The sequence below is a fragment of the Neofelis nebulosa genome, chromosome X (genome assembly GCF_028018385.1).
Source record: "Neofelis nebulosa isolate mNeoNeb1 chromosome X, mNeoNeb1.pri, whole genome shotgun sequence".
NCBI classification, from domain to species: domain Eukaryota; kingdom Metazoa; phylum Chordata; class Mammalia; order Carnivora; family Felidae; genus Neofelis; species Neofelis nebulosa.
This window is the reverse complement of record NC_080800.1, coordinates 127,870,228-127,896,972: the sequence shown is the minus strand read 5'-3', so window position 1 is coordinate 127,896,972 and position 26,745 is coordinate 127,870,228. Positions and strand designations below refer to the sequence as shown.

Genomic DNA, 26,745 nt, shown 5'->3' with positions numbered 1-26,745 from the left:
TTGGAGTGCTTTCCAGTGAAGCACTGCTTCATCCATTCACACAAACCCTACCATGAGCCAGCTCGTTGACGAATAAAGGATGTTAGTTTCTCTTACCCAGTGGGGATACATATGTAATGATAATACTGATTAACATTTATCAAAGGCTAATTATGTGCCAGTCACTGAGTATGTGATTTAATCACAGCAAGCCCAGTGTGACAGGGAATATTTTCACCCACGGTTTATAGACAAACTAAAGAACCTTGAAAATGAACTGATAAAGCTTTGGGGTGATTGTGGGGTGGTCCGGAGCTGACAGCCAAGAAAGAATTCTTGAAGATGTCTTTGGTGCAAAAAGGTGATTTTATTAAAGCATGGGGACAGGGCCTGTGGGCAGGAAGAGGTGCACTGGGGTCGTGATGGGCAACTGTTTATATACCCACAGGTTGGGGGGGGGGGTGGGAGGGGTGGGCTTAGGGACAGCCTAAGTCTCTAAGGAATCTTGGAAGCAAGGTTTCCAGGACCTTGGGGAACTATCTGTTGCTAGGAAAATGCCATTTATTACCATTTAGTAAAACCTCAGTCATGAGACCCTTCAGATGTATATTAGGGAGCCATAAGCTTGAAGTATGATTGCCAGCATATATCCTGGGGCAGTTGAGATAAGGAAGTTTCCAAAGAAGTTTTATACATTAAAGTAGACTTACAGGTTCCTGGGGGGTGGGTCAGGATAATGTTAAGCCAAGATTCTCTTTTGCCCCCAGCAAAGTGTCATCATAGAGGCAGCTGAGCTCCTAGAGGGACGTCACTCTGCCCGTTTCAAGGACTTGTCAATAAGCGGCTGTAGGCAGTAAGGGAACTTAATTTTTCATTTGCCTTAGTTTCCCACATCACCATGGCATGCACTTAAACCCCTGTCCTTTGTTTTTGGGTAGCCAGGAGTGTCTAAGGAATGTCACACATACCCCACCTGGGGGTGGGGTGCTGTTAGCCTGTACTTTGCCCTCAGCTTGCCCCACTCTCCCTCATCATGGGGTGAGGGATGGCTCATTTGTGGATGGATCATTTGTGGGGTGCCTGGATGGCTCAGTTGGTTAACCATCCAACTTCGGCTCAGGTAACGATCTCGTGTTCATGGGTTAGAGCCCAAGTGGGGCTCTGTGCTGACACGTCAGAGCCTGGAGCCTGCTTTGGGTTCTGTGTGTGTGTCTCTCTCTCTCAAAAACAAATAAACATTAAAAAAATATTTTTTTAATGTTGACAGCAGTAATTTCTGGCTACAATTTGAAGTCCCTGGATTTCTCCATACATTGGCAGCAGGAAGAAGTGGAACAGTTGTTTTTGGAAAACTTTTGGCAGTTTTGGGGCACCTGGGTGGCTCAGTCAGTTGAGCATCCAACTTCGGCTCAGATCATGATCTCATGGCTCGTGAGTTTGAGCCTCGCATCGGGCTCTGTGCTGACAGCTCAGAGCCTGGAGCCTGCTTCGGATTTTGTGTATGTCTCTCTCTCTCTTTCTCTGCCCCTCCCCACTTGCACTCTGTCTCTCTCAAAAATAAAATAAACATTAAAAATTAAAAAAAAAAACCTTTTGGCAGTTTTAATTTTAGACAAACACCTATTCTGACTCACCCATTCCACTCCTATATATTTACCCTGGAGATATATCCATGTTTGTCTGCAAAAAGATTCATACAAGCATGCTTGTAGAACTTGTATGTGTACATTAGTTTAAAATTTGGCTTAGGGGAGCACCTGCGTGGCTCCATCGGTTAAGAGTCTTACACTTGGTTTTGGCTCAGGTCATGACCTCACAGTTCATAAGATCAAGCCCTGCATCAGAATCTGCGCTGATAGCACGGGGCCTGCTTGAAAGTCTCTCTCTCTCTCTCTCTCTCTCTCTCTCTCTTTCTGCCCCTCCCCCATGCTTTCTCTCTCTCTCAAAATAAATAAATAAACATTTAAAGATATTTTTTAAAATAAAATTTTGTTTAGGGGCACCTGGGTACCTCAGTTGGTTAAGCATCCGACACTTGGCTTGGCCTCAGGTCATGATCTCACGGTTCGTGGGATTGAGCCCCACCTGTGCAGAGCCTGCTTGGGATTCTCCCTCTCCCTCTCCCTCTCACTCTCCCTCTGCCCCTCCCTTGCTTGCACTCTCTCTCTCTTTTTCTGTCTCTCTCAAAATAAATAAATATACTTAAAAATAATAAAATTTAGTTTAAAAATAATGAGTAAGAAGAAAGATTTTCAGATAAACAAAACTGAGTTTATCACAAGCATAACTAAACTAAATGAACTTCTAAAAGATGTACTTCAAAAAAACGAAAATAATTACAATAATTACAAGAAAGAATAGCGAACAAAGAATTTGTAAACGCATGGCTAAATCTAAGCAAAAACTGTTTCTGTAAATACTAATCCCTTTTTTTTAAGTTATTCTCAACATGGGGCTCAAATTCATGACCCCAAGATGGAGTTGCATGTACTACCAACTGAGCCAGCCAGATGCCTCATATAAATACGAATACTTTTTATCTGGGGGGCTAACAAAACAGGACAGGTCTAAAATATTGGACCACCATAGTATGTAAGTTGGGAGGGAATGGCCTTACAGTTTAAAAGTGTTCTATGGTCCTTGTGTTATTTGGGAGGAAAAATTAAGATATTAACTTTAGTTTTTGATAATTTTGCAGGATACAATTTCAAGAATAACTATTAAAACAAGAGAAGTAGAGTGCGTCAGCTCTAAAACATTGAATTGAAGAGTCTCAAAAGTACTGATGGTTCAAATGAATGTTTACTTTACTTGGCAGATGTGGATGGTTCAGTTCAGGCTTTAGAGAGATCATCGCCTTTTTTTTCACCTCTGAATATGAATCTTTGTGCTTTGATACTTCTACATGGATTGTGTCTGCATGAAAGAAAGATAGATATGTAAGTCTTTTATCATTTCTACATATTTTTCCCTGTGGTTATAAAATAAATTACAATTTTTTTACACCAACCTCTGGTCCATCTTAGTATCTAATACTTGAAGCTTTGTCAGGCCTCCTAAGACAAATATTCAGGAACTAGGGGACCCAATACATCACCTAAAGACTGAAGGAAGAAAATTCTAGAAAATAATACTCTGAAGCAATGACACTCTCCCATATGCTTCAGCTACATGCATCCACATTTCCATACTTGCATGCACTTCTATGCTGAAGCTGTTTTCTCTAGCTGTGATACAAAACTTCTATTATCTATACATCTACTAGTTGAAATCCTCCCTGTCATTTGATACTCATTACCCTGGAACATTTGATCCCTGACTTAATCATCCCCTCCTTTGATTTCCCATGGCGCTTTGTGCTTTCCTATCTGTTTATCTGTTTATCTGGAATATCCTTTCCCCACTCCCTTGACAGGCTCTCTATTTTTAAATCTTAGCGATCAACTTAGAGAACACTTCTCTGGGAAGTTGTTCCTGAAATCTCCAGGCTGAGTTATTTATCCACCTGTCCAGGACTGATCCAGTTGGGTTTATTGAATGAAAGAATAAAAGGACTGCTGGGTAAGTATCAGAACCCAGCTGAGGTTTAACAACACAAGTTTGTAGAGGACGAGGTCTGCACAGTTTGGTGTCTTTTTATAATGCTGAAAATGTTAGAATTCATTTTTCTTCTATGACACAAACAGTACACAAAAGATGTGTAGATTGTAAAACTCTCTTCTGACACTGGCCAAGCCTCCAGTGATTGTACATCTCTGCCAAGGCCCTAAGCAACAACAGTTCAAACATACATTATTTCTTGTGGATGGAGTAGAAGGGTTACTTGCTGGTCTCTGAGCCTGGTTGCGTATAACTAGTGGGTTGAGGTACCATTCGGTAAGGAGCTCCCACTGGAGTTTGAACCTATGAATTTAAATGGAAAAGAAAACAAAAAGTGAAAACTTAATTACCATTTAATTGCTGTCCCAATACGATAGTACCAGGAGCACAAGTAGCCCCTCCAGAGTAAATACGACACTTAATGAACATCAACTGAAAGGAATGCTAACTGCCAGAGAGAAAAGTAGATGTGAAGGAACTGCTGGTGAGACGGTGTGAAGGAATAAGAACTCAAGAATAGTTCTAGAAAAGGAGGCATGAATGAACTACCGATAAGGCCTACAGAGGACTCTTTATGAGAATAAGATCTCCTACATTGCAGGGCCAATAATCCTCATGGGAAAGAGAAGGGAAATCTGTAAGGTGGACATGGAACATGTTAGATATACAACAATATGTATGGATCTTTGATGAAATACTTTAGTACAGGCATGCGATTTGATTTGATGATTTCCAGGTCAAACGTGAAGGATATGTAGAACTTTTCCTGGTGAAAGGAATGAGGGAAGAACAGGCAGGCACACCAGGTAATGGCGGTGAGTGGAGCTAGGTAGGCATTCGGGGCTAAGAATTGATAGCGCGTCAGTTGTTGTTTTGACATCTCTCTAGTTTGTGTTACCTTTCTGGTGGCCTGATAAGCTCAGATTTTTTCCCCCAGCTTTGTTAAGGTATAACTGACAAATAAAGTTGTATATATTTAAAATGTACAACATTACGATTTGGCATTTGTATACAGATTTTAAAATATATTCAAAAGATGAAAGAAGGACATTTAATGAAAGACAAATATGAGGAGGTTTCACAGGCCCATTAAGATAAGACTCTGGCCATTTTCCTTCCCTGTTTAAACCTCTTAAATGCATCCTCACTAACTACAGATAGTGTGAAACTCCTCAGCAAGTCTTTCCAAGCCTACTGCTTCTCTATCTTTATCTATTGCACTTTTTCCTCACAAGTTGAGGCAATGTGGGCTGTAGTTAAGGACAACTGGGTAAATTAGAGACTTGAAATGACTAATATCTAAAGACTAATGATTAATGTGTTGACCTGCTGAGAGGTTTCTGGTGATATGCACAGGACTGTGTCCTTGGTCTTCCAGATTATCTGTATCTAAGGTATCAATGAAAATGTAGATGCCATGCTCATTGAACATGTGGATAACATATATACTGGAAGGGATAATAAACATATTAAATAGACTCAGAAACATTAGTGTACTTTCCAAGCTAGAGATAGGATCCCAAATGAATAAGCTGAAGTTTAACAGAGAAAATTGTGAAGTTTTGCTCTTGGATCTTAAAAAATCCCCAGGGGGATATTGGGAGAAGTGAATAGGGGAGAAGTAAAAATGACTAATAGAATTTTAGTTGATAATAAGGTTAAGTTTTAAGGTTAAGGTTAAGTTTTCCTGTCTTTCTTGTTGTCTTAACCCCATGGCAGCAATTGCGAAGCAGCCCCCACCTCTCTGCAGGGTACAGGGCTGTCGCCTCTGCAGGACCAAACAGAGGGCTTGCTATGACTTCCCGTCTTACAAACAGTGCTGCTTAGAAATCATCAAGATTGCTCTTGCTCAAGGACTGAGACCTTGGTCCACTTCCATGATTCTATCAGATATTGCACCCTGGAATAGCCCCATGCAGTGACCAGATGGGGCACCTAATCCTTCTAGGGAACCTAGGTGTGTTTGCCTCCTTCAGTTCACCTGGATCTGTAGTTACTCATGCCTGAGGGGTGAGATCCCCATTCCACAGTCCAGCCAGTGCTAGGGACAGCTTTGTACTCATTCATGCAAACTCCCTAGGAAACGGGCCCTATTCTGTTCACTTTTGGGGGGAAAAATTTTGTGATATAACCTGGCTCTTTTTGTAGCCTTTTAGTTTTTACTTTGCGATCCACACATTTTGCTTCAGTCTCTGTTATATACTAACAACACATGCCATCTGGTTACTGATTCCTAACCTGGAGTCTACCTTTTAGTGGTTGGACCCTAGCTGCCTATCCTTTCCTGTGGAGTATCCCAGCTCTACCCCCATTCCCTTATATTCCTATTAAGTCTACCTTCTCCAGGCTTGGGCCCATACTTACTTCTAGCATATATAGACATACCTAGCATCATATGATACTCCTCGAATCCTCTTTTGAAGCTTAACTGGCAAATATAGTGAATTATAGAAGTTGCACAGAGAAGTCCAAATGAAGACTTAAAAGAGCTGTGAAGTCAGCAAAGGAAAGCATTAACAAAACAAAATGACAACCAACTGAATGGGAGAAGATATTTGTAAATGACATATCTGATAAGGGGTTAATATTCAAAATATACAAAGAACTTATAAATGTCAACACCAAAAAACCCCAAACAATCCAATTAAAAAATGAGAAGACCTGCAAAAGACATTTTTCCAAGGGAGACATCCAGGTGGCCAACAGACACGTGAAAAGATGCTCAACACCACTCACCATCAGGGAAATGCAAATCAAAACCACAATGCGATATCACCTCACAGCTGTCAGAATGGCTAAAATAAAAAACACAAGAAACAACAAGTGTTGGCAAGGATGCAGAGGAAAAGGAACGCTCGTACACTGTTGGTGGAAATGCAAACTGGTGCAGCCACTGTGGAAAACAGTGTGGAGATTCCTCAAAAAGTTAAATATAGAACCAGAATATGATTCAGTAATTCCACTACTGGGTATTTACCCAGATAAAATGAAAACACTAATTCAAACAGATAGATGCACCCCTGTGTCTACTGCAGCATTATTGACAATAGCCAGGATGTGAAAGCAGCCCATGTGTCCATCGATAGACAAGCAGAGAAGGAAGATTGAATATTATGCAATCATAAAAAAAAAGATGAGACTGTGCCATTTGCAACGACATGAATGGACCTAGAGGGCATTATGCTAAGTGAAATAGGTCAGATAGAGAAAGACGAATACCATGTGATTTCACTTATATGTGGAATCTAAAACAAAACAAAACAACAAATAAAAAGCAGAATCAGATCTGCAAATACAGAAAACAAACTGACAGTTGCCATAGGGGAGAGGGGGAGGGAGGGACAGAATGGGTGAAGGGGAATGGGAGATAGAGGCTTCTAGCAATGGAATGAATAAGTCATGGGAATAAAAGGTCTACACAAAAGTGCACAGAGAATATAGTCAATGATATTGTAATAGTGTTGTGTGATGACAGATGGCAGCATAATGTATACACTTGTCAGATCACTAAGTTGTACACCTGAAACTAAAGTAACATTGTGTGTCAACTGTACTCAAATAAAAACAATATTTTAAGAACCCTAGAATTAAAAGAAAAGAAAACAGGTATGAGGTAGGAGGAAAACTAAGAGAGTATGGTGTTTCCAAATCTAAGAGTGTTTCAAGAAGCATTCCTCTTCCCTCACTGGCCACTCCTTTTTTTTTTTGAAAATGTTTTTAATGTTTATTTTATTTTTAACAGAGACAGAGAGAGAGAGAGACAGAGTGTGAGTGTGGGAGGGGCAGAGAGAGAGAGGGAGACACAGAATCTGAAGCAGTTTCCAGGCTCTGAGCTGTCACCACAGAGCCCAACGTGGGGCTCAAACTCACGAACCGTGAGATCATGACCTGAGCTGAAGTCAGATGCTTCACCAACTGAGCCACCCAGGCGCCCACGGCCACTCCTTTTCTACCTCCTTTGCAAGTTCCTCTGCATCTCCCTGCTCCGTGAATGACAGGTCATCCCAGGGCTCACTGTTTGGATCTGTGTTACTAAAGATCTACACTGACTCCTAGGTGATCTTATCTACTCTCTCATGACACTCTTCAGGGCTTTCGCACCGACGATTCCCTCTCCCTGGAATTGATCTTCCATGTGGCCTATTCCCTCTCCTCTTTCAGTTTTCTACTCAAGACTGAGTCATACTCTCAATAAAGTGTTCACTGACCAGCCTATTTAAAATGGAAACCTACCCCAATACTCTTACTCTTCCCTGCTTTAAATTTCTTCATAGAATGTGAAGAAATTCACCTTATTTATTTATTGTGTGTACTCCCTCCCATTAGAATGTACGTACCACAAGGACATGGATTTTTGTTCCTTTTGATTATTGCTATATCTCCTTTCCTAAAACAGTACCTAGAACATAGTAGATGCTTAATGAGTACATGCTGGCTGAGTGATAGAAGTGTTGAGTAAGATAAGGACAGAAAAGTAACTCATTGGGTAATAGTGGGGTGCTATTTATATAGGGTAGTCAAGAATGGACTCATTTGGTCAGATCCCTGAAGGAAGTAAGGTAGTGAGCAAAATGAGTATCTGGGAAAATAGTGCTGCGAGCACAGGGCATAAAAAGTTGCAAGTACCCTGAGCTGGGAGGGTGCCTGGTATGCTCAAAGAATAGCAGGGAAGTCCTGTGCCTAGAATGAACTAAGCACGGCAAAAGTGCCAGGATATGAAGACAGAGAGACCATGGGGAACCGTGGCTTTTACTCCGAGAGAAACGGGAGCAGGGGCAGTTGCACCTGAGTGGCTTGATCTAACTTCTTCTGTAAGCCAATCATTTATGGAGCAAAAGAAAGAAAGGCATCAAGGAGGACTCCAACGTGTTTGGCCTGAGCACCTAGAAAGACAAAGTTGCCATCAGCTATGATTGGGGTGGCTGTGAGTAGAACAGCTTTGGGGAGATCAGGAGTTCAGTGTTGCATCTGTACAGTTTGAGATGCCAATTGCACATCCAGGTGAAGGTGTCAATTAAGCAGTTGGATATATACATTGGTAACAGGGAAGAGCTCTAGACTGGTGATACAAGTTTGGGAATCATCAGCGTATAAATGTACGTCTAAAGCCATGATGTAGATGGGGTCACCGAGGGAATGAATGTTGATAGACAAGGTGCTCAGAGATTGACTCTGGGGCACTCGAGTATTCAGTGATGGGAAAGACAAAACTGAAAAGGAACAATGGGTTGAGAGTATGATGGCCTAGAAGTCAAGTGAAAAGAGAAGTTCGAGGAGTGGGGAGTGGTCAGCTGTATCAAATACCACTGGTAAGACATGATGTGGACTGAGACATAGCCATGGTTATGGTAATACTGAGGTCACACATGACTGAAAGAAGAACGATGGGGGCAGGCAGAGTCCTTACTGTAATAAGTTCAAGAGAGAATGAGAGGAAAAGAAGTAGTAACATAGCATATACAGAATTCTTTTGAGAAAATTTTCGGTGGGGCACCTGGGTGGCTCAGTCGGTTAAGCAGCTGACTTCGGCTCAGGTCATGAACTCACATGTCGTGAGTTCAAGCCCCACGTCAGGCTCTGTGCTGACAGCTCAGAGCCTGGAGCCTGCTTTGGATCCTGCGTCTCCTTCTCTCTCTGTTGCTCCCTTGCTTTCTCTCTCTCAAAAATAAAGATTAAAAACAAAATTTATGGGAATTCAAGCTGGTGCAGCTACTCTGGAAAACAGGATGGAGTTTCCTCAAAAAATTAAAAATAGAACTAGCCTACGACCCAGCAGTTGCACTACCAGGCATTTATCCACGGGATACAGGTGTGCTGTTTCGAAGGGACACATGCACCCCCATGTTTATAGCAGCACTATCAGCAATAGCCAAAGTATGGAAAGAGCCCAAATGTCCATCGATGGATGAATGGATAAAGAAGATGTGGTATATATAGACAAGGGAGTATTACTTGGCAATCAAAAAGAATGAAATCTTGCCATTTGCAACTACGTGGATGGAACTGGAGGGTATCATGCTAAGTGAAATTAGTCAGTCAGAGAAAGACAGATATCATATGACTTCACTCATATGAGGTCTTTAAGAGACAAAACACATGAACATAAGGGAAGGGAAGCAAAAATAATACAAAAACAGGGAGGGGGACAACACAGAAGAGACTCATAAATATGGAGAACAAATGGAGGGTTGCTGGAGGGGTTGGGGGAGGGGGGATGGGACAAATGGGTAAGGGGCACTAAGGAATCTACTCCTGAAATCATTGTTGCACTATATGCTAACTAATTTGGATATAAATTTTAAAAAATTCAATTAAAAAATTTTTTGTAAAAACAAAAAGAAAAAAAAATTTCGGTAATAAGTACAAAATGACACTGATCATAATCAATTTTTAAAAATCATATAAAATAATAGTATATATTTTTCCATAGCAAAAGAATGGAAATGTTCTGGAAGGCCACACATAAAATTCATCACAGTCATTGTCTCTGGAGGGGTGGAGGGTGACTAGCACTGGAGGTGTGCCAAGATTATTTTGCTGTTATTTGTAAAATAACATCATTATCATTAAAAATTATCTGAAAAAATTATGACAAAATACTAACATTTAGTAATTCAGGACTTTGAGGTATGGATGGCTATTATCTTATGTACTTTCCTGTATTTTTAACGTTTTTCCAAATTAACACCACCAACAAAAAAACATGAGTTAATTGGTGGTGAGGCTATGTAGACTGAATGACTTCACAGTTTCAGTTAACTGTGTTATATCACATGACATTTATGGAGTGCACTGAAGCTATAAAAAGGGGAACTGCTGATTGCAAACAATTTTTAACCAAGTAAAGAAAAAATTTACATCATGAAAACATTGCCAAATAGGCAGAACAGAAATAATGGACTAAAATGAGTTAGAAACAGGTTGGATGAAAAACCTGAAATCAGAAAATCTCCAGACATTCTGCTCATCTTAACAATTTCTCCCATTGCAAGTCTTGAACAACAACAACAAATTCAGCCTTATTACATTTCACTTTTCTTTTACCTGCTTAATGAAGAGTGGAAATGATCCCAGAGAGCAAAATGGCAAATAAAACAAAACAAAATGAAATAACAACAAAAATCCCTGCAGTAAAGGAGAAAAACCAGCAGCAAACAGTAGCTCATAACTCAAACCAAGAATGTAAAGTAAGTTATACTTATATCTCCATTATGTGCATATTGATTATTCCTATTTTGGATTATCTATTAATTCTGGAACAACTTTCTCTAAATTATTGCACTGCCACAAATCCCATCTCTTCCCCATTTCTAGGGTTCCTTTCTCATAAAGCCTTTGCGATATCATATCTCAAAGGGCTGCCATTTCTTTTTCCAATGCAAGGAAAGGGTGTGGATCGATTACGTTCCATTTTTAATTATCTGTATCATGCTTTTTTTCTGTTAGTGCAAGCCATGGAGAATTTTAAATATATTTCCCACTCTTGGGTGCCTGGGTGGCTCAGTCGGTTGAGCATCTGACTTCAGCTCAGGTCATGATCTTGCGGTCTGTGAGTTCGAGCCCCGCGTCGGCCTCTGTGCTGACAGCTCAGAGCCTGGAGCCTGCTTCAGATTCTGTGTCACCCTCTCTCTCTGCCCCTCTCCCGCTCACATTCTGTCTCTGTCTCTGTCTCTGTCTCTGTCTCTCTCTTTCTCAAGAATAAACATTTTAAAAAGTTGTTTAAATATATCTCCCACTCTTGATACCCTAAAAGGGTTTTTTCTTACCATTCTATATAGGCACTTGCTGTGAAGTCACTGGATAGGCCCCTGGAGGTAGTACTTTGAAGAAAAGTGTCAGTTACTACATAGTATGTTTTCTACTAATATTTAATAAGAAATATTATACAGAAGAAATTCTGCTACATATTTAATATTGAGAACAAATATAGTAAACCATTTATACCCAGGGCAATGATCTTTCTTTGAACATGAAAAATTTAGGACTAGACAGGCATATAAACCAATGAAATAGGAGACAGTACAGAAAAAACCCTCACATATCTGGTCAATTGATTTTTGACAAGGGTTCCAAGACCATTCAATGAGGAAAGGACAGTCTTCGACAGATACTGCAGAGACAACTGGATAGTCACATGAAAAACAGTAAGTTTGGACCTTGACCTCACAGTATATACAAAAACTAACTCCGAATTGATCAAACACCTAAACTTATGAGGTAAAACTATAAAAATCTTTGAAGAAAGCATAGGGAGTAACTTTCATACCATCAGATTTGGCAATGAAATCTTCAACATGACACCAAAAATCCAGGCAACAAAAGGAAAAAATAGATAAATTGGACTTCATGAAAACTCTAAAAATTTTGTACATTTAAGGACACTATCAAGGGAATGAAAAGAATGGGAGAAAATATTTGCTATTCATATATCTCATATATCTATATAAGAACACCTACAACTTAACAACAACAAAGCAAATAACCAAATTCAAAAATGGCGAAAGGTTGGGGCACCTGGGTGGCTCAGTCTGTTAAGCATAGGACTCTTGATTTAGGCTCAGGTCATGATCTCACAGTTCGGGGGTTTGGTGGGTTCGGTCCTTGTATCAGGCTCTGCACTGGCAGTGTGGAGCCTGCTTGGGATTCTCTCTCTTCCTCTCTCCCTGCCCCTCCCTCACTTGTGCTCTCTCTTTCTCTCAAAATAAATAAATAAACTTTTAAAAAAATGGCAAAAAGTTTTGAACAGACGTTTCTCCAAAGAAAATATACAGAAGGCAAAAAAGCACATGAAAAGATGCTCAACATCGCTAATCATTCGGGAAATGAAAATCAAAATTACAATGAGATATTAGTTCACACCCATTAGGATGGCTATAATATATATTTTTTTAATCCAGAAAACAAGTGTTGGTGAGTTTGTTGGGAAGTTGAACACTCATGCACTGCTGGGGGAATAGAAAGTGGTTTAGCCACTGAGGTAAATGGTATGACAATTCCTCAAAAAATTAAGCATAGAATTATCATATGATCCAGCAATCCTACGTCTGGGTATATACCCAAAGAACTGAAAGCAGAAACTCAAATAGATACTTACACACCAATGTTCACTGCAGCATTATTCATAATAACCAAAAGATGGAAACAACCAATGTGTCCATCAATGGGTGAATGAACAAAGAAAATGTAAATATATACAATGGAAAATTTGTTAGCCTTAAAAGAGAATGAAATTCTGAGACATGCTACAATATGGATGAATCTTTTTTTTCAGTATGGGTGAACCTTGAAGACATTACACTAAGTGAAATAAGACACACACAAAAGGACAAATAATGTATGACTCCACTTAGAATGAAGTACCTAGAATAGTCAACTTGATAGGCACAGAAAACAGAAAAGTAGTCACCACTCAACATTCTGAATGCATTTAATGCCACTGAATTGTACAGTTAAAATTGTTAGGATGGTAAATTTTATGTTATATGTATCTTACCACAATAAAAAAGTTTTAAGAAGATAATAGTAAAATACCTTACAAAAATAACATATTAAGTCAGCAGGGAGTATGATCAAAATTCAAGTTTCCTAAGTCCTTATGTCGTTTCAGAAGAAATTACTAACTTTAGACTTCCATAGTTTAACTACGCATGCTGTAGTCTCTAGGGAAACAGAAGGATAGCAGAATAGTGTATAACTTCAGAAGTTAACAGGGGGAAAAGTGAAAGGAGGAAAAAAAGAATGTAATTATTGCAAAAGAAGGCCAAAACTGAGGGGGGGGGGAACAAAAATAAGAGGGAAGATATCCTATAATAGGAATATCCAAATATACCCATAGTTACATAAAATATACTTACTAAACTCAAGGTAAAAGCCAAGGATTGGGTTCTAGTTGCAGTTAAAATCTAGTCAGCGCAGGCAACCTGCCTTTCCTACTGAGCACCTAAGTATAAAAGCTGGGTCGCATGCCTGAGCAGCTATTAGAACACTGGAAAGTAAGTATCAGCAGGTGGATCAGGAAAAAAAATCCCAAATCAGAAGTACCACTGAACTGGCAGTGGATTCATCATTTTTCCCTTCCACTATCCCCACACTGGACTCAAAGCAGCCTAAAACCTGGAAGATATCACTGTTGTACAGATGAGAGAAAACTCCAGAAGTCTAGCTCCGGTCTGCGTGAGAACTTCTAAAGCTCAGAGAAAGTCAGAAAGTCCCCCATACTGTATTCTCTCACACCCCAGATCCCAGGCAATCCTACTTGCTATCTTGGCAGCAAAAGTGGCTTGCAGGGAAAACTGGAAGAGCCAAATATCTGAGGGAGAGAAATGTTCTTCTCCATTAGGGGGAGCTGTGGCTCTGTGAGGGGAGGGATAAAAACTTTTTTTTTTTTTTTTAATTCTGTCCTACCACCACCACTTGGAACCCTGACTTGTCTCAGTCACAGAAGTGAGGGGTTTTGGGGCCAGAGGAAAAAGAATGAGAGTCCCAGGAAACTGGAAAATACTGGAGAGAGAGCAGAGATACAAAAGCACAGGGAAGCTGTTTATGAACTACTGGGGTCATGGTCCGCTTCTCCTCACCCCTGCAGGGGTAGATCTGATCTTTATTTATTAAGTTTTTTTTAAATCTTAATTCCAGTATAGTTAACATACAATGTAATACTAGTTTCAGGAGTAGAATTCAAAGATTCATCACTTACATACAACACCCAGTGCTCATCACGACATGTGCCCTTCTTAATACCCATCACCCCTCCAGCCCATGTCCCACCCACTTCCCCTCTAATGACCATCAGTTTGTTTTCTATCAGTAAGAGTCTGTTTCTTGGTTTGCCTTTCTTTTTTCCCCTTTGCTTGTTTATTTTCTTTCTTAAACTCAACATATGAGTGAGATCATATGGTATTTGTTTTTCTCTTACTTATTTTGATTAGAATAATACTCTCTAGCTCCATCCATGTTGGTGCAAGGGCAAGATTTCATTCTTTTTTATAGCTGAGTAATATGGATCTTTTCTTTCCTCATATTTTGGAGTAGGGTTCAGAAGAGGGCTGGAATAAGGGATAGGGCTAGGGTAAGGGCTGGAGTGAGGGTATGGGCCTATTGTTCCTCAGTTCAGAAACCTCTCCAGAGGGATAAGTAAGACGAGAGTCACAGTCAGGGTGAGGGCTTAGGGTTAGTGGTTAGTGGTTAGGGGTTAGGGGTTAGGGTTTGGGTTAAGATGACATGACAAGATTTCCTTCTTCTTTATGGCTGAATAATATCCCGTTGTATATACACATCAAATGTTTTATTTTTTCAGATCATGGGTTTAGTTTATGCCTGGAATAAGAGTCAGGGATAGGGCCATGGTGGTGGTATGGGCCTATTGTCCTGCAGTTCAAAGACCTCTATAGAAGGATGAGTTTAGGTAGAGGGTTATGGTCAAGGTGAGGGCTTAGGGTTAAGGGTTATTGGTTAGCAGTTAGGGATTAGAGTAAGGGTCTGATTTAGGATTAGGTTTTCAATTAGAATACTCTCTAGCTCCATCCATGTCACTGCAAGCAGGAAGACTTCATTCTTTTCATGGCTGAATAATATTCCATGGTAGATATATACCACATCTTCTTTATCCATTCGTATAGAGGGACACTTGGGCTGCTTCCATAATTTGCATATTGTAAATAATGCTGTAATATACCTAGTAGTGCATGTATCCCTTTGCATTAGTGTTTTTGTATTTTGGGGGTAAATAACTAGTAGTGCGATTGCTGGATCATAGGGAAGCTCTATTTTAACTTTTTGAGAATGCTCCACACTGTTTTCCAGACTGGCTGTACCACTTTGCATTCCCATCAACAGTGTAAGAGGGTTCCCCTTTCTCTACATCCTAGCCAACATCTGTTATTTCCTGTGTTGCTAATTTTAGCCATTCTGACAGGTGTGAGGTGATATCTCATTGTAGTTTTGATTATGCATTTCCCTGATTGTGAGTGATGATGAACATCTTTTCATCCGTTGGCCAGTTGTATGTCTTCTTAGAGAAGTGTGTGTTCATGTCTTCTGGCCATTTTTTAACTGAATTATTCAGTTTTTGGTGTTGATTTTTATAACTTCTTTATAGATTTTGGATACTAACCCTTTATTGGATCTGTCATTTGCAAATATCTTTTCCCATTCTTTAGGTTGCTGATTACTTTGTTGATTGTTTCCTTTACTGTGCAGAAGCTTTTTATTTTGATGTAGTCCCAATAGTTTATTTTTGCTTTTATTTCCCTTGCCTCAAGAAAGTAATGTCAAAAGGAAGTCAGGGTAGCTATACTTATATCATACAAAATTGACTTTAAAACAAAGACTGTAATAAGAAACAAAGAAGGAAATTATATAATCATAAAGGGGATGATCCAAGAAGATATAACAATTGTAAATATTTATGCATACAACATGGGAGCACCCAAATACATAAAATGGTTAATAACAAACATAAAGAAACTGATTGATAGTAATACAAATAATAGTAGAGAACTTTAACATCTCACTTACATCAATGGAAAGATCATCCAAACAGAAGATCAACAAGGAAACAGTGGCTTTGAATGACACTCTGGAACAGATTTTTGGTTTTTTTTAGAGGAAGAGTGTGTGTAAGCAGGGGAGAGTGGCAGAGGGAGGGAGAGAGAGAGAGAGAGAGACAGAGAGACAGAGAGACGGAGGGAGGGAGGGAGGGAGAGAGAGAGAGAGAGAGAGAGAGAGAGAGAGAGAGAATCCCAAGTAGGCTCCACGCTCAGTGTGGAGCCAATGTGGTGCCCAATACCATGACCCTGGGATCATGACTCGAGCTGAAATCAAGAGTCAGACGCTCAATCAACTGAGCCACCCAGGAACCCTGGAACAGATGGATTTAACAGATATATTCAGAACATTCCACCCCAAAAGAAACATTCTTTTCAAGGGCACATGGGAACATTCTCCAGAATAGATATTAGTTCTCAAAACAAGTCTCAACAAATTAAAAAAGATTGAAGTCATAAAATGCAACTCTTCTGACCACAACACTATGAAAGTAGAAGTCAACCACAAGAAAAAGTCTGGAAAGCCCACAAATACATAGAGGTTAAATAACATGTTACTAAACAATGGAATAGGTCAAAGAAGAAATCAAAGAAGAAATAAAAACTTACTACATCTTACTCGACACGTCTCTGAAGACAAAGGAAATAAAAGTACAATTGAACTACTGGGACTCATCAAGATAAAAAGCTTCTGCACTACAAAGGAAACAATCAACAAAACTAAAATGTAACCTATGGAATGGAAGAAGACATTTGCAAATGATATATCAGATAAAGGGTTAGTATCCAAAATCTATAAAGAACTTACCAAACTCAACACCCAAGAAACGAATAATCAAGTTAAGAAATGGGCAGAAGACATGAATAGATACTTTTTCCAAAGAAGACATCCAGATGGCCAACAGACACATGAAGAGATGCTCAACATCACTCATCATCAGGGAAATACAAATCAAAACCACAGTGAGATACCACTTCACACTGATCAGAATGGCTAAAATTAACAACTCAGGAAACAACAGATGTTGGCCAGGATGTGGAGAAATGGGAACTCTCTTGCACTGTTGGTGGGAATGAAAACTGGTGTGGCCACTCTGGAAAACAGTGTGGAGGTTCCTCAAAAAATTAAAAATAGAACTACCCTATGACCCAGCAATAGCACTGCTAGGAATTTATCCAAATGATATAGGAGTGCTAATTCATAGGGGCACCTATACTCCAATATTTATAGCAGCGCTTTCAACAATAGCCAAATCATGGAAAGAGCCTGAATGTCCATCAACTGATGAATGGATAAAGAAGATGTGGTTTATATATACAATGGAATACTACTTGGCAATGAGAAAGAATAAAATCTTGCCATTTGCAACAACGTGGATGGAACTGGAGGTGTTATGCTGAGTTATATAAGTCAGTCAGAGAAAGACAGATATCATGTGTTTTCACTCCTATGTGGAACCTGAGAAACTTAACAAAAGACCATGGGGGAAGGGAAGGGGAAAAATAGTTTCAAAAGAGGGAGGCAAACCCATAAGAGAATCTTGAATACAGAGAACAAACTGAGGGTTGATGACGAGTGGGGGAGAGGGGAAAGTGGATGATGGGCATTGAGGAGGACAGTTCTTGGGATGAACACTGGGTGTTGTATGTAAGCAATGAATCATGGGAATCTACCCCTGAAAACAAGAGCACACTATATACACTGTATGTTAGCTAACTTGACAATAAATTATATTTAAAAATTTTTTAAAATAAAGTTTTAGTTAAGAATATAAAAAAAATTACATGCAAACAAATGAAAGTTAAAACACACTGGTAGATCTGATTTCAATGAGCATACCGAAGAATGATCACAGGGGAGAGACCAACACCCAGATCCCAGGCTGACTGTTGGGCGGTGCACATGCAGAAAGGGCCAGAACAGTAGCACAAAGGCTGTGGAAAGTGGGCTGACCCTAGAAGCACAGGCCAGAGAAGGAGGTAGAATGTGCAGCTTATGCCTGACCAGGTCATATGCCTGCTACAACACAAGTATTAACATTCTTCGTAAAACTTAACAAGACCTGGAGTCAAAGTCATAGGCAAAATGTCCAGGATGCAATGCAAAATTACTTGGTACGTGAAGAAAACCATGAATATATCAATTTGCATGACAAAAAGGTAATCAACATACACTAATGATAAGATGACACAGATGGCGAAATTATCTGACAAAGACTTTAAAGTGGCTATTATATGAGAAAGAATGAAATATGGCCCTTTGTAGCAACGTGGATGGAACTGGAGTGTGTGATGCTAATTGAAATAAGCCATACAGAGAAAGACAGATACCATATGGTGTCACTCTTATGTGGATCCTGAGAAACTTAACAGAAACCCATGGGGGAGGGGAAGGAAAAAAAAAAGAGGTTAGGGTGGGAGGGAGCCAAAGCATAAGAGACTCTTAAAAACTGAGAACAAACTGAGGGTTGATGGGGGGTGGGAGGGAGGGGAGGGTGGGTGATGGGCGTTGAGGAGGGCATCTTTTGGGATGAGCACTGGGTGTTGTATGGAAACCAATTTGACAATAAATTTCATATATTAAAAAATAAATAAAGTGGCTATTATAAAAATATCTGACAAAGACTTTAAAGTGGCTATTATAAAAATGCTTGAATGAGTAATCATGAACACCCCTGAAATAAAAGTTAAAATACAAAGCATCAGCAAAGAGACAGAAGAAACAGGAAAAAGCCAAATGGAAACTTCAGAACTGAAAAATGCAATAATTGAAATAAAAATGCCCAATCAATGGACTCAATATCAGAATGCAGATGACAGAGGAAAGATTCACTGAACTTGAAGACAGACCAATAGAATTATTCATTCTGGAGAACGGGAAAAAAAAGACTCAAAAGAGCCAAAAAGAGCCTCAGGGACTAGTGGAACAACCATCTAAAGGTCTAATATTTGTGTTCTTAGAGTCTCAGAAGGGGAAGAGAACGACTGGAGTGCTGAAAAGATATACAAATGCATATTTAAGAAGCTGTACAAACTAGAACAGAACAAATCCCCCAAATCCATGCCATCACATTAAAACTTCTGAAAATGAAAGACAAAATATATTGAGAGAAAAATTTTACAATATCTATAGGGGGAACAAATGATTCAGATGACTGTGGAGTTTTCATCAGAAACCATGGGGCCAGAAGGAAGTGGCCCATTTTTTCAAATGCTGAAAGAAAAGAACTGTCACTCCAGAATTATATATCCAGTAAAAGCTGTTTTAGTAATAAAGGTGAAATGAAGCCATTCTCAAATGAAGGAAAAATAAGAGAATTCATAGCCAGAATTGCCAGAATTACTAATCGATGTTCTTCATATAAAAGGGAAATTATACTAGCAGGAAACTTGGAATATCAGGAATGAGGGAAGAGCAACGGAAATGGCAAATATATGAGTAGATATTATATAGGCTATCCTCCCATTCTTGAGTTCTACAAAAGGTGTAAGATTGATCGGTCTTCTGAGTGTAACGTATGTACAGACAACTCTAACATAAAAAAGAGGAAGATAAGGGACCTATATGGTGCTAATGTTTCTACATTCCAATTGAAATGGTAAAATTTTGAATCTAATGGACTGTGAAAAGTATGTGTTTTGTACCTGCTAGAGCAAACACTAAAAAACCATACAGAGAGATATAGTCCAAATCACAACATATAAATTAAAATGAAATACTATTCTAAAATATATTCAAAGAACCCAAAAGAAGGCAAGAAAGAAGAAACAGTGGAACAACAACACTGACAATGAATAGAGGGAACAAACAGAAAATAATAAAATGTCAAACCTAAATATAAACACATCAGGATCTAATTGACATTTATAGAACATTCCACCTAACAACAGTAGAATACACATCATCAAGTGTTCATAGAGTGTCACTAAGATAGACCATATCCTGTGTTATAAATCAAAAGTTAATAAATTTAAAAAGAATTTAAAGCATACAACATACTTTCTCTGACCATAAAGGAATTAAACTAGAACTCAATACTAAAAGCATAACAAGAGAATCTTCCAACACTTAGAAATTAAACAACATACCTGTAAGTAATCTATGAGTCAAAGAGAAATTAAAAATATATTGAACTGGACAAAAATGAAAGTAAAACATCTAAATCGGGGCCTAGCAGGAGTTTTATACCATTAAACAATATATTACAAAGAAGAAAGGTATTAATCAATACTCTAAACTTCTATCTTAAGAAACTCAGAGGAGAAGAGCAAAATAAGCTCAAATCAAACAGAAAAAAGGAAATAACAAAGATAAAAGCAGAAATCAGGAGGCATCTGGGTGGCTCAGTCGGTTAAGCATCCAACTCAATTTTGGCTCAGGTCATGCACGATCTCACGATTCATGAGTTCGAGCCTTGCATCGGGTTCTGTGCTGAGCGTGAAGCCTACTTGGGATTCTCTCCCTCTCTCCCTGTCTGCCCCTCCCCCCCAGTAGCACACGCATGCATGCACGCTCTCTCTAAAAAATAAAAAATAAATTTAGAAAGCAGAAATCAATACAATTAAAAAGAGAAAACCAGTAGAGAAAATGCAATGAAACTGAAAGTTGGTTGTTTGATATAACTGTAACAAGCTTGATGAAACAGAAGATACAACTCACCAATATCAAGAATGAATGGAAATCACCAGACTTCGTAGCCATTTAAAGGAAAATAAGGGAATACTATTAATAGCTTTATGAACCTAAAGTTGACCCAAACTGTTAATGTTTTTTCATTTCTTCCTTATTATTCCGAGCCCAAAACCTCCTTGCTGTGACCTTTCTAGGTCCTTAGCCATCTGTGTCCTCCAGGAAGCAGTGCAGCCACGCCCTTCCTCAGCACATTTTGAAATTACTTCTTCCTGTTTCCCAAAACCTCTCAAAATTCTCACTCCTAGAACACACCTCAGCTGCATATTAGGAAAACCGAAGTCACTAGGTGCTCAAGAGTTAACATACAGTTTGTTATATCATTGGACCAATATTAAAGCAAGATCATATAAAAATAGCATAGGTCCACATCCTTAAGCCCTTGGGGCCAAATGTGCTTTGGAATTCCAAATGTTTTCTAATTTTTGGAAAAATAATTTAGAAATTACACAAAGACCATACTAGTAACACCCTGGGGGTTGGGGGACTGGAATAGTACCCTGTAATCTAACACATTAATATTTCTGCAGCAAAATCCAAATGCAAAATTTAGGTGTGAATATCTATACTTCCATAAATAATGATGACAGCCTCTTTGTAGTTCAGGTAAAGTTTTGCAGCCAAAAGAGTTTGTTGCGAACTTAACAACAACAACTAAAAACTTGCTTTCTGGAGCTTTTTGAATTTTAGAATTGCAGATAATTTATTGGGGACCCATATTTCAACTTTGAATCTATTCGCGACCTTCTCTCAAATCTCTCTCTCTCAAATCTTTGGATCTACTGCCACCATTCTAGCATTCTAGGTAATAATACGTAAGAAACGTTACCATGTGACGTACCAGAGGAATGGAAACATGGTTCCAGATGGTTGATGTGCACGTGTAGGTATTCAGCTGCCACTTCATTCCACCAGTAATTTCCTTGTCTGAAGTCTGAGGCCACTTCATGTCAGATCTAAGATGGGATTTATAGATCAGCCCACTCTGAAGAATGACAAATCTACCATTTAAACACGAAGTCACAAAACAAAGCCAAAAGAAGCCCATTGGCTGTTTTGTAGACGAAATTAAGTTATCATTACAAAACTAAAAGTTTCTGCTGGGTTTTGAGTTCACGAAAAGAATTCAATGGTAGCAGTTATGCATAAAAAAGTGACTTGAGTGAATACATTTTATTCTAAGCTATTTTAATAGTTTATCTAGAGAAAAAACTAGTATTCTCCCAGGGTGGTAGGTCGAAGGGGCACTAAGGTAAGAGGCAGAAGTGTTGAGTTCTGAGCCCCACGAGGCTATTCACTAGCTGTGTAACCTTCATTAAGGAACTTCTTTTCTTACTTGTAAAATGGGATTTACCTATCTTCTTTATGCAATTAAAGTTATTAGGAGAATAAATAATACTAGAGAATATTTTATATAAATATGATAATAAATAGAAAAGGAAACAAATGCTTATGTTCTTGTCCTAAAAGCTCCTGTTTATTCCATATTTGTCATTTGACTTATATAAGTTTAATTTTTATCTAAGTGATACGGAGTTTAAAAAGTCAAATAATACAAAAAGATCTAAAACCAGAAACATCAGTCACCACTTCCCCTTCCCAAAGGTAGCCACTCTTTTCTTCATGGTATTTAAATCCATAATTCTAAAAAAGAATGTCTATACTACTATATCTTAATTGATAAGTTTAATTTAGAAGTTAGACATTATTGATTTCCTTTGGAAGATTTGTCATTCACACCATACCCTACTTCCCCTCCCACCTTTCCACATCTACATCTTTGAAACCTAGTATATATATATATATATATATATATATATAGAGAGAGAGAGAGAGAGAGAGAGATAGAGAGAGAGATGTGTGTGTGTGTGTGTGTGTGTACACCTTATATATGTAAATATAAAAACACTACAGAGGTTAATAGCCCTGATGCTAGAGCAAGACTGCCTGGGTTCAAATCCCACTTCAGCCACTTTCTAGCTGTGTAAGGTTGGGCAAGTTACAGAATTTCTGTATCTCAATTTGCTCATATGTGAAGTGTGGATTCATTGCATTCATTCAACAAATATCCATTAAATATCTACTAGGTGCCAGACAGTATTCTCAGTGCTTAGGATACATAAAACAGATGAAAACATCTGCCTTCATAGAGCTTATGATCTAGTGGAAATAATAACTATCTCAAGTTGAAAGATATTTTTCCTGAAGACATCTCTCTTTGGAGCTCTATATCCTTCTGTTCCAATCTAACCTGCTCTCTAGGCCAATTGTACAAATATCACCCTGGGATTTCCATTGTTGCTATATTGGGAATTCCTTCCACCTCTCACTTCAGTAGGACTCTGTTTCCCTGAATCCCATGTGTTCCTCTTTCTTAGTTTTCTGTTTTCTTGGAGCACACCTTGTAGGAGCTTCCTGAGCAAAGGTGCATGGTAAGTCCTTTTTTTTTTTTTTTTTTTTTTTTGCATTTTTTGAGTTTTAAAAATGTCTATTTAACTGTTGCATTTGGTTGGGAGCTTGTCTGAGTACAAACTTCTAGACTAGAAATAAATTTCACTAAAATTTTTAACAGGGTGAAGTATTTTCTTCTAGCTTCCAGTGTTATTATTTTAAGGTCCAATGTTACACTTATTTCTGATCCGTTGTTTGTGCTTCATTTTCCTCAATTCTTGACACTTTAACCTTTCAGTTAAATCCCTATAATATTATGATGTTTCAAAGTTCACTTCTGGACCTACCATTATCCTCTTTACTCTCTACCAAGATGAAGAAATCAAGCCTTATGACTTTAACCACCACAGTGTTTAGGGGTGCCTGGCTGGCTCAGTGGGAAGAGCATGTGCCTCTTGATCTCAGAGTTGTCAGTTCGAGCCTCACACTGGGTGTAGAGATTACTTAAAAATACTTTTTAAAAATCTTAAAAAAAATACTACCACAGTTTTTAGCTCTAGCTCTAATATCCAGACTTCTATGTCTACCTCTTAGAGGTCTCATACATATTTGAAACAAAACATGTCAAAAGAGAACGCTTGATTCATCTTGCCTACTCCAACTGTTTCTCCTTCAATCTCTCCCATCACAATACATGACGCTACTATCCATGCAGCAGCTCAAACCAAAAACTTAAGCAGCATCCCTAATCCTTCTTATTCTGTCAACTCTACCTTCGAAACATGTCTCAGATGCATCCACTTTTCATTACATCGCCTCTACCACTACCATCCCACAGTAGGTGTTTCAGACAGCACACTGCAAGAAAAAAAGGAGGAGTCTATGTAGGTAGCGTAATTTTTAAATATATTCCTAGATTTTATTTGTGAATCCAACCAGGAACCCATGATGCATCGGCAGATCTGTAATTCCTTTTTTAAAAATTTATGTGGTGTTTGCTCCATGCATGTTTCTGCTTCTTGGATGAATTTGTTGTTTATATTTTGCTTGGAAATCAATTTACTCCAAATTTCAAATATGCTGTTGCCACAGCGCTGCATAAAATATTTGCTTTTACTTATTTTAATCTCGCCTACATCTGTGGTCATGTCAGCCCTCTCAATTTCATGTTGTTACACTTTTACATTTTCTTTTCTGTTTAGTCACGGGAGCTTATTTTATTAGACTTTAAAAAGAAATAATTTTTGCATTTATTTTTGTTTGCAATTTTACTAATTTGAGCTTTTATCTTTATAAAGTTTATCTAATATATTTTTTATAATTTTATATAGATTTTCTTAAGACAAAAACTAAATGTTTATTAATTTCTCTTTTTTGGCAATGATGAAATTTTCCTCTGAGTTTAGCTTTCAACAGTTTGATAACTTTCCTTTGGCTTTCCTCTTTGGCAAAGTTATGGGCTATTTATTTGTTTATTTATTTAAATTAAAGTTAGTTAACACACAGCATAGTATTGGCTTCAGGAGTAGAGCCCAGTGATTCATCACTTACCTATGACACCAACTGCTCATCCCAACAACTGCCCTCCTGAGTGCCCATCACCCCTTTAGCCCAACCCTCCACCCACCTCCCCTCCAGCAACCCTCAGTTTGTTTTCTATACTTCAGAGTCTCTTATGGTTTGCCTCCCTGCCTGTTTTTATCTTCTTTTTCCTTCCCTTCCCCTATGTTCATCCATTGTGTTTCTTAAATTCCACATGAGTGAAGTTATGATACTTGTCTTTCTCTGAGTTATTTCATTTAATATAATACACTCTAATTCCTTCCATGTTGTTGCAGATGGCAAGATTTCATTCTTTTTGATCGCCAAGTACTACTCCATTGGATATATGTACCACACCTTCTTTATCCATTCATCAGTCAGTGGACATTTGGACTATGTTTTTAAACTTATAAATAGTTAAGATCCATGGTCAACTTTTTATTAATGAGTTCTGATTTCATTAGATTATGACAGAATATAGCCTGTAAAATTCTGTAGTTTTTTTGCCAAGGTGTGATTGCTTTGAAGAAAATGAACATTCCGTGTGTGTGTGCGCGCACGTGCACTCAGGTTTATTATTTATTATGCATTATTCAAATTCCTCTATGTCCTTACTCACGTTTTGCTTACTAGATCTATCCAATAATGAAAGAGGTGGTTTAAAATCACTGCTTATAATTGTATTTTTCTTATATTCTCCATGTATTTCTAATAATTTTTGTTTCATGTATTTAACTTTGTGTATACACAAAATAGTGCCTCCATAGTGTCTTTTATCATTGTAATGGTATCCCTCCTAATCTGTGTAGTGTTTTTAAACTTACATCCCACAGTATTTGTTGTTAATATTATCACTTCTGCCTTCCTTTGGTTTCCATTTGCCTGCTTTTGGAAGTTTTTTGGCTGAAAATGTAGGGATTCACTCACTGAAGTAACACTGATTATCTTAAGATGCCGAGAAGTTCCAACTGGTGGTTTTACAGCCTTTGTTTAATAAAATAAAAAATAAGTATTAGTCACTTGAGTCTATATAATAAAGAAAAGAACCAAGAGTACAAAACCACGAGGAATGCCAATGTTTAAGACATGCTTAGAAAAACAGATCCTCCAGATGAACCATTGAAGGGATTGTCAGAGGGGTAGGAGGAGAACTGTGTAATATATAATATGGTACACTTTAACCAAGAACATCACCTACGAAAATTGGGATAGTATATAACAAATTCTCTATATTAATTATTGAAGGAAAAAATTCTCATATTATAGAGTTTTTTAACAAATGATTTCTATATCGAATCTAAAATAATTACTTTTTTGGTTGTTATTCTCATGAGTCTCTTCCTCTAACATGTATGTTATTATTCGCTGTACTTTTTAAATACTAAAATCTTACTTGTTGACTGGACTTTCTCCGAAGTTAAGATCTGTTTCATAAAACAAACAAATTTCACATTATTTTTGTATACTTTTTCTTAAAATAAATTTAAATATGAATATATATACATATATATATAAAATATTAATTTAAAAATAGATGCTTACTTCCTGCAAGGCTAGCAGGCAAGCCATCCAGATTGTTTGCAATGGTTTTTCCACCTTGCTGTTTGGCTCCAACACGTTTGCGGACTTGTGAATATAATGTTTGTTATAATATATCATATAGGGAAGATAATCTGAAAATAAGAAACAGAATTAGATGAAAACCTAAAGCAAATTTATATCAACACAGTAATGATATATATGTACCTCCCATTACAAAATAATAGCACATAAAATTATTAGGCTAATGACTATAAATAAAGTCATGTTAAATTACTCATTAAATACATTTTAATTGAGCACTTCTTAGATACCATACTCAGTGCTGAAGATACAGTGAAGAAATAAGAGAAAACTCCCTGCCTTCATGCAGCATATATTCCATTGGAGACAAAATAACCAAGATAAATAAAGCATATGTTAGCTTGTGGTAAGTGCTAAGGGAAAAATATCAGAGAG

The 26,745-nt window shown here is 38.1% G+C and overlaps 1 protein-coding gene across 3 annotated transcripts in view; it reads right to left on the bottom strand.

Moving 5' to 3' along the window:
- Positions 1-2,762: 2,762 nt before the first annotated feature.
- Positions 2,763-26,745, bottom strand: part of LOC131502619 (phosphatidylinositol-binding clathrin assembly protein-like) — a 47,985-nt gene continuing 24,002 nt past the window's right edge. The window contains exons 11-15 of one of the 3 annotated variants that reach the window (XM_058713483.1): positions 26,290-26,373; positions 26,141-26,171; positions 21,656-21,770; positions 3,771-3,882; positions 2,763-2,895 (exon numbers count right to left, since the gene is read on the bottom strand). In XM_058713483.1, the coding sequence (XP_058569466.1) occupies positions 3,799-3,882; positions 21,656-21,770; positions 26,141-26,171; positions 26,290-26,373 (314 nt within the window). In that variant the 3' untranslated portion in view covers positions 2,763-2,895; positions 3,771-3,798. Of the gene's footprint in view, positions 2,896-3,770; positions 3,883-21,655; positions 21,771-25,571; positions 25,732-26,140; positions 26,172-26,289; positions 26,374-26,745 lie in introns of those variants that run through there. The other 2 variants (XR_009257095.1, XM_058713485.1) reach the window with 2 other exon arrangements.